This window comes from Camellia sinensis, chromosome 3, assembly GCF_055761805.1.
Source record: "Camellia sinensis isolate YWXY chromosome 3, ASM5576180v1, whole genome shotgun sequence".
In the NCBI taxonomy this organism is placed as follows: Eukaryota; Viridiplantae; Streptophyta; class Magnoliopsida; order Ericales; family Theaceae; genus Camellia; species Camellia sinensis.
In genome coordinates this window covers 215,150,957-215,159,826 of record NC_138963.1, presented here as the reverse complement: position 1 = coordinate 215,159,826, position 8,870 = coordinate 215,150,957, and the positions used below count along the sequence as shown (strand labels likewise).

The following is an 8,870-nucleotide window of genomic DNA, read 5'->3' as shown; positions in this document are numbered from 1 at the left end:
TTTGAGTGGGGAGGAGAAACTTAATTTATAAGTTAAAAATCAGCTTATATTCACAACTAGGGGTGAGCAGCGGATATATCGATCCGCCAAAACCGACCGAACCGAACCGATCCGCCGCATTTTGGACGGATGCGTGATGACGAGCGGACGGTTGCGGATTGATTTTCTCCAATCCGCCAATTTGGCGGACGGATGGCGGATTTGAGATTTTGTGGCCGCAACCGAACCGCCAAACCGCCAAATCGTGAGCACCCCTAGTAATTTATAAAACTTTGTATTTTCAATTTGTTTAAATATTATGTTTGTGTTTTCAATTGAAAAAGAGTTTAAATATTCTGTTGAAAAAAAGTTTTCAACTTGAATATATTTTTTGAATTGAGAAAAATAAACGTATTATTCATCTATATTTTTTAGTTTTTAAATCTAACTCTAAAAATAATAAATAGAAAATATGATATATGCTGGTTGGTTTTTGTTTTCAAAAACATATGTAGACACTGCTCTGTTCATGATTTTGGTAGTTTGAATTGGTATTATATTTTAAGAATCACAGATTATAATACTTTATGTAGATGAATCATGCTGTGATTGTAATATGTGGATGAGGCATGCAGTGATCGTGATATTCTAAAGTTTTAAACTTTCTTTCTTTGAATAAGGCATACAGTGATTGTAATACTTTTTTAAGTCATTGATTGTAATATTTTTTTTTTTTTTTTTTTTTGAGGAAGTGCACAAGTTGAATTATGTTGAAAATTTATAAAATTTTAAACCGCCAAACTGATTCGCATCCATCCGCCAAACCGCCAATCCGCTCAATCCACATCCGTCGGATTGGCGGACGGATGCGGATTGATTTTCTTCAATCCGCCAATCTGGCGGACGGATGGCGGATTGAAGGTTCCGTGGCCGCAACCGACCCGCGCCCACCCCTATTCACAACTATAAGGTATAAACTGTTAAGTTATAAGTTACAATCACTTTCCCACAGCTCTGCCAAACAGCCATAGTCCCCCAAAATCATTTCGAATTATATATGCAGGAACCCAGTTAGTGTCACTTTGTTTATGGCAGAGCCCATATTCTGAGATTTGGTTGATATTATCTTATCATCCTCCAATACTTAATTTTCTTGTACAGATCAATTGTAAATTTTAAAAATTTTGAATTTGTGAAAAGATTAAAAACGAAAAGAAAAAATTATATATTTGGTTTACATTTTAATTTTATTTTCTTATATTTTAATTTTCTTTTCAATTTTACAAGTATACTAACACTTTTACAAATCAAATATTCGAACTAAATGACAATAAGATGTGTGGGTCTCGTAATGGATGTGGTTTTCACACACATTGTATATTGTCTAGTTTGTATGTTTGGGTGCAAAAGTGTTACTTAGTGTTCATAAAAATAAAAAATACATAAAAATATTTTCTTTTTTTTATTTTATTTTATCTCTTCATAAACTTTTTTATCAATTCAATATTTAAACACAATTTTAATATTCCATTGGTGCAATATGCAATATGTGGAATAGGTCCTAGATATCAGGAACATCAATGATGAGTTTGATAAGAGTTTTTTCTTTTTGTTCTTCTTTGATTTTTGTTGTGTTTGGAGATCAGATCTAGGCCCATCAAAGACTTTCTTACACGTTTTCATTCAAATTCAGTCCAACACATCAAACCATTTCTACAAAATCATTCATTATAAGTCAGAAAATTTATAGCAAAAGAACAAAACAGTTCACCAGAGTAATGAAATTACAAGCAAAGACGCAATTCATTCAATATCTCAATAGACAACCAATTTGATTACAAATTAATATTCCCTTACCAATTTCTCATACAGAGTTTAACTACGAACACAAAAATCAAATAAACCCATAAGGATTTTACAGAAAATGTTGTTGGTACCAGATTCAATTCTAAAAAATTTTATCGATTCATACATATTCCGTGACTGATTTATGTGTTCAGATACTTATTATTCTCCTAATAATCATACTGATTCACCCTAATTAACCAATTTTAACAATCTTCTTGATGATGATGATGATGATGATGCTGATCAGTACTGAAAGATATCAGCAGCAGCCATGATGGGTTGTTGATTAAGATACATCAAGTTCCAAGAATTGTTCATGAAACTATCGGGACTGGGCTCAAAACCCCGAGTCTCAAACACACCATTGTTGGTGTTCATGTAATTCAAGATATCATTGAGAGACTGCAATCTCTGGCTAAGTTCATCCATCTGAGCTCTCAAAACAGAGTTCTCTGCCTCAACATTGAGGTAGTGCTGAGTGGTGATGCTCACACTTGTGTTGATCTGATTGTTTTCTTTCCTCAGCTGAGCAACCTGGTTAACCAGATCATTCAAATGCTTCTGTTTTCGCATGCGAGAACGCCTCGCCGATTCCCGATTCGATTCCATCCTCTTCCTCTTCCTCTGATCCATCTTACCTTGCAAGTGCTCTTCAGAGCCAGAGTGGCTCTGAATCTGTGTAGACCCTGAAGAATTTCCACTTGAAGAAGCCATTTGGTATATTTTACACCAAACCAAAGATCTTACTACTAATTTTACAGCAAAATTAAAAATAAAATATAGTGCGCAGGACCCAGATACTAGTTATATCTAGATAGATTTAGGTACATATATAAATATATATATATATTTATAGTGATATAAATCAAGAACAGTGGAGATTGTTGTTCATGAAAAAACGTAGAACCAGTAGAGGAAGACAACAGAGAAAGATTGAACAAGATGGGTCCTGCGCCGGAGTGAGGAATTTATCATAAACCCCGAACGGAGGATTTCGCTAAGAACTGGAGACATGAATCTCAAACATTAAGATCAATATACTCAACATCAAGATTTAGATAGAGACAGACACAGACACAGGCACAGACACAGACACAGAGAGTTTCACAGCTACAGATCTGAACAGAGAAAAATTCAACAGAGTAACAAACTGGATGGGTATTTGATATTTAATCCAAAACAGCATCAACAGATCTCAACTAGAAAAAATTCGACAGAGTAATTAGATGGGTCTTTGGTATTCAATCCAAAACCCAACCAAAACCAGAGCCTAGAAATCAAAGAAAAGCAGAGAGAAACAGGGGAAAACAAAACCTCAGATCTATAACAAGGCCTTAGAGAGAGAGAGAGAGAGAGAGAGAAAGAGAGAGAGGCTACAGAGCTTCAAAACCAAAGATCTATGGGGGGAAAGAGAAAGGAAAGAGGAAGAGGTTTATTAGATTGTTGAGGGGGCGATTTATAGAACGAGAGAGGGCAAGAAAGTGAAAGAAAATATAAAAAAATGGGAAGGAAAATTTTCAATTGGAAGAGAGTAAGGTGGGCTTTGGAATCTCCTAGAGAGTTGTTGAGAGGTGATAGGGCATATGTGGGCTGGTGAGAAATTTCAACTACCATCTAATTCCAGCTGGTGTGCTAAACTCCAAACAAAAATAAATAAATAAATTGCAATCACCGCCTTTGCCTTTAAAAAAATAAAAATTGTATTAAGTTTAATAAATTTAATATATTTATATTGTCACGTTTGGGAGCTTGGTGGGCTTGATTTATTTGATCACTTGAGTGATCTGTTTGATAATATTTTGTGCACAAGAAAATAAGCAAGTTTTCTTAAAATAATACAAAATATTTGTTAATAATTTTTTAAAATATTAAAAATTTCACCAATTTTATAATTTTTTTACACAAAATTCAATATAAATAATGGCCCAAAAATAATTTTTATATTTGTGTTTAACAAAAGGTGAAAACCAAATCCCCAAAAGAAAAAAAAAAAAAGAAAAAAGAAGAGAGGTTAAAATCAACAGAGAATATGATTAGATTTACATACCTTGTTTTCACCACCTTCTGCGGTAAATGATCTTAACCGTTAGATTTTTTTGTCAGCTGATCGGCCATGTGTTACGTGCGACCGCACAGTATTACACTTTGCTGTAAATGCGTAAGATTAAGAGCTCCTTTTGGGGTAGGTTCACTTTCTAGTTTTTTTTTTTTAATTTTTTTGATTATTTTAATTTAGAGTTAAAAATTTTAGTTTAAAAAAGATTTTTGATTTTTTAAATTTTTTTGTGAGAAAAAGAATATAATGATTATGAATTAGATGTGATATTTTGTCTTATTAGGCTAAAAAGCTTATTTTATTTTTTGTGACTATTTTAGCCAAAAAAACCTCCAAACTAACTTTCCAAACAAAGGCTAAGAAGGGTAATTCGGTCTTTAGAATCATATAAAATGACGAGTAATGTGTAGGTCCTACACCCATATGAGAGATTTGATAAAATATTTGATAGATTATTTGAGATTCATAACATTTTCTGTAAATGACAACTTCATTAATAATAGTGTTATTATTAACCACACATTAATTATTTTAGAAATAAAGATTGAGAGTTGTAATTTTAAAATTTTAAAGAGAATTCTAGTGATGTGGTAAAGAGTGGGACCCACATTTTATGTGATGCGTGTTCTTATGTTTTTGTTTTTGTTTTTTGTTTTTTTTTTTTTCTTCTCTTGCCACATCACTAGACGCTTGCCTCTCACTCTCACTCTCACTCTACCATTTGCAAACATGTAATAGTTTCTTCAATAACCACAAGCTTTTGATCCAGTAGTTTGCCCACTGCTGAGTAAGATTTTTAGGTTCGACTGGATTTGTTCTTTAGTTCGAGTCTTGACAGTTGTAATACCTTGTGTCCAGTGCCAGGTTCTTACTACGAGCGAAGATTAATCAAGGTGCACACGCTCGGACACTTGTGAAAAACATAAATAAGAAAAATAAAATAAAATGGTTTCTTCAATGTAAAATTAAGAATGAATTATGTAAACTTTCTTAAATTATGACATATTTATATTTGATATCATTGTTGTTATTTTAGATCCTCTATTTCTTTGAACCCCTACTTATGAATTATAAATTCTTAAAATTTCTTTTCTTCTCCCAAATAATACAAAAACTATTATTGTAAAAAAATTTCACCTATTCAAATGTACACCCCCACACCCAAAAAAATCTCTCTTTCAAAACCTGAACAAAACTTATTACGGTGAAACCTCTCAAAACCAATGAAAAAAATTTGTGGTAATTAAGAAAAAATTTCTCTACTTCATTATGAGATTTGTCAATATATTTATTTTTTTTTCTATTATCTCTTTTCACACACACAACACAATCCACTTTTACACTTCTTTGGTTGATTTTCTATCATTCATCCATGGCCTCACTGTACTTGTATACTCTTTGTGTGAGCAAAATTGGACAGGATTTTACCCACTGGTCGACTGCCCAAGAGTGATTCAATCTCCTTTATTTGCTTGCTTCTGTTGCTGCTTCTGTTATCTATTCCCGAACAAATAAGAAATGTTCGGTTACCTATTCCTGAATAAATAAACAATATTCGGACCTGTATTTTCAAATTTTAATTATATGTTTGGAAGTTCAGTCTCGAAAAAATAATAAACAATTTTTATTATTTTTGTCATTTTTTTTCAAAAAACTTACCCATACAAGGCTAATATTCTCTAACCTAAGAATACCATCAAAACTATGAATCTCTTCTTAACTTTTATTGTTGTACTCTTCTCGTCTCATAAAGTTGTGGTTGGTAAAAAAAACTTTCTCTCATTGTTATTGCTAGAAAATGTATGTAAACAAATGGTTATCACCGTTGCTACCAGAATATTGTTGCGAAAGGGTTTCCAAGGTTTTGAAGGTAGAAAGGTTTTGAAGATGGGATTTCAAGAAGATGTATGGGTAGTGATGATGGAAGTAGATACTCTCATAAATCCTAACTCATAATATAGTAAGTGTGTGGGCTTAATTGGGAGATAAGATGTTCAAAAATTATTAATCTCGGTTTTAGTAATCTCACTTGAGATTATTATTATAATAAAAAAAACTAAAAAATTGGAGATTTAAAATAATTATTGGCATACTAATAACAACACTCCTCCATTAAATGGGACACTGCATGCATTTTAGTGCATTGTAAAGGCCTGTTTAAGAATATATTATTTAAATTAAAAAATCAAAAAAATATTATAAATTATTATTTTATTATTTATTTTTTAAAAATAATAATAATTAATTAAAATAATCAATTTCCATACCAACAATGCTAGAGGGTCATAATTTTTGTGACTACAATGGCTCAAAACTGTCAAAACGACGTCGTTTTAGTATTTTTGAACCATTATGACCACAAAAATTGTGGCCCTCAAACATTTTCCTTTCCAAACCACTCCTAGACACAACTGGTTGCCCACCTCTCACTACGCTCGTAAATTTTATGCCCCTACGCACGTTTAAAGTGAGCAGCTAAAATATTACTAATTTAATTTAAAATTAAAATTATAAAATCTCAACTGAGATTAATTTGATCCTTAATATAAATATTATAAAAAATATATTTAAAACTAATTTAATTCATAACTAAAATAAAAAGATCACTTTAATTCATAACCAACCGTGATAAAATCTTATAACCAAATTTATAACTAACCATCTCATAGTACCATAAATAAGTATTTATTAGATTTATTTATTTATTTATTTATTTATTTATTCACCCTTTCTTTTGTATAAAAAATGAATATATAGATAGATTATTTCACATACCCGTCAAGGAATATTGTTCTTTAGTACCTATAACATGTATCTACAGAGATGTCCACTGCATTTACCCACCGCACTTACGTCAGGACTGAAATTAAGGCCTTCGCATGCTCTAGGCACTAAAAAATACGTGTAACCCCGACAAAGAATTATAAAGATTTAAACCCAAACTTTGAGCAAGGAATCTAAAAATCATACCATTGAACCAAGCCCCTGTTGGTCCTATTTTTTGTTTTTGTTTTACTTACGATATAATTTGTGTGCTTTTTGAAAGAACAGCCTAACATTGTCCTCGTTGCTTTTTCCCTTTGTTATCTTCGTTGGTGAAGCTTTCTAAAATTCTCTTTTTATTTTGTGTCTTGCACCAATTAGTAACATAAAAACAATTATATCAAACAAAATTGCTTTAGATTTTTATTATCTTTTTATTTTTTTATTTTAGAGAGTCTCTCATTTGTGTGCATAACCACTAGTATATATAACATCAAACAAAAATACAATCAATTGTATAAATAAAAATGTTTATAAAAATATATTAGAACATTTTCATGCTCTGATATGGATGGTGTTTTGGGATGTGCATTTTTTGGCTTTTTTCTTTTAGCTTATTTTCATCTTTATTGATTTTTTTAAAAAAAATTTAAAAAGTTTTAGATTTCTAAATTTAGTTCAACAAGATGAACTGGAAAATTATAATTTTTTTTATAAAAAATCAAAAAAACCTAGAAAAGACAAAAATAAGCCAAAATAAGCAATCATTTTTTTACTTTATTTTCATCTTTAGTGATTTTTTTCTAGAATTTTTTTTTAAAAAATTACTTTTTAAATTCGTCTCCACAAGACAAATCGGAAAATTACAAAATTTTGACATAATTTAAAAAAAAAAAAAAAAACTAAAGACAAAAAAACTTAAAAAGCCAAAAATTATTAGTTGGTCTTTACTTTCTTCCCTTCCACCATAAGAAAAAGGTTGAGGACACAGACAGGAAAAAAGAAAAAAAGAAGAAAGAGAAATGGACATGAAATGATGGAACTCTCAATCTGATCTTTCACAATGGTTTCTTTTTTCTTTTTTCTTTTTTCTTTTTTTTTCCTTTTTTCTTCTCTTCTTTCTCTTTGTGCGATTCAAATCACAACCAGGGATGGACTAGTCGGGTTTGGAGGAGACAATCCCAAAAGTTTCAAGAACCCGCTTATTATAATAATATTAGTTAACAATATTTTAATTTTATTTGTAAGTTCTTCACCTTATTTTAAAAAAATTTCTTTCAAAAATATTATTTAGTATTATAAGCTATGAGAAAAAAAGTAATTGTTCATACCATGTACAAATGCCATCAAAATAGCTAGGAAACATAAATGTGGAAATTATTGTTGGTAGTGTATTATAAAGTTGCTGGTGGCTTTACTAGGAGTGACTAATTGTGGTCCTTCTAAAAAGAAAAGAACAGGACACAAAGAGAGAGAGAGAGAGAGAGGGGAGAGAGAGGGAGATAGAGAGAGAGAGCAATTAGCATGTGTACAAATATGCAACGAAGATGATCACAATCTGTATTTGCATATGTGGGTTGATAAAAATATTTTAAAAGTTTCAGATAATTATGAGGTAAGCACATACCTCATTTTTAAAACCAAAACTGTGGGGTCTTAGCTCAAAATTGAAAGTGAAGAAGAACCGAACGAGGAGTTTTTAACCAGCAAACCTGGGGCCTCATGATAAGATCATTGAGTGTGACCTCAACACACCTGTCTAAGATCCTGTGGTGCCAAAAGAATATACTATTATACTTTCTCAAGAATATTCCCTTCTTGCTATAGAAGTATGTACAAATTTCATGTTTCGTAAATTTCAAAATATGATACATTATGATTAAAAAAAATAGAGAAATTCAAAAACACTCTCTCTCTCTCTAAATTGGGTTTGACAAATAAAATATATATATATATATATATTTTGTTAAAAAAATTAAATATTTGAGTAAGAAAGTTATTTTTACTTTTTGTTAGCTAAATAAATCATTATCAAATGGGTAAAAACAATTTAGCTGAAAGTGACTATTTCAACCTAAACAAATAGGGATTAATTTTTGTTGTGGCTAATTTTAGTCGGTCATTCATTACATTTGACTTTCTAGACTTGAGAATTAAAATTAATTACCTCAAATTAGACTCGCTAATTATATAAGCTCTTACTTTAATATTCATTTATATCATC

General features: G+C 30.8%; 1 protein-coding gene across 1 annotated transcript; it reads right to left on the bottom strand.

Annotated features, from left to right (window-relative positions):
• Window positions 1-1,763: 1,763 nt before the first annotated feature.
• On the bottom strand, window positions 1,764-3,481 carry LOC114297835 (bZIP transcription factor 44). The gene has a single exon (XM_028242308.2). The coding sequence runs from the start codon at window positions 2,539-2,541 to the stop codon at window positions 2,071-2,073; it is 471 nt and encodes a 156-aa protein (XP_028098109.1). The 5' UTR covers window positions 2,542-3,481; the 3' UTR covers window positions 1,764-2,070.
• Window positions 3,482-8,870: the final 5,389 nt, after the last annotated feature.

Coding starts and splice junctions, on each gene's coding strand:
- LOC114297835 (XM_028242308.2), bottom strand. CDS start 2,541: ATGGCTTCTTCAAGTGGAAATTCTTCAGGGTCTACACAGATTCAGAGC.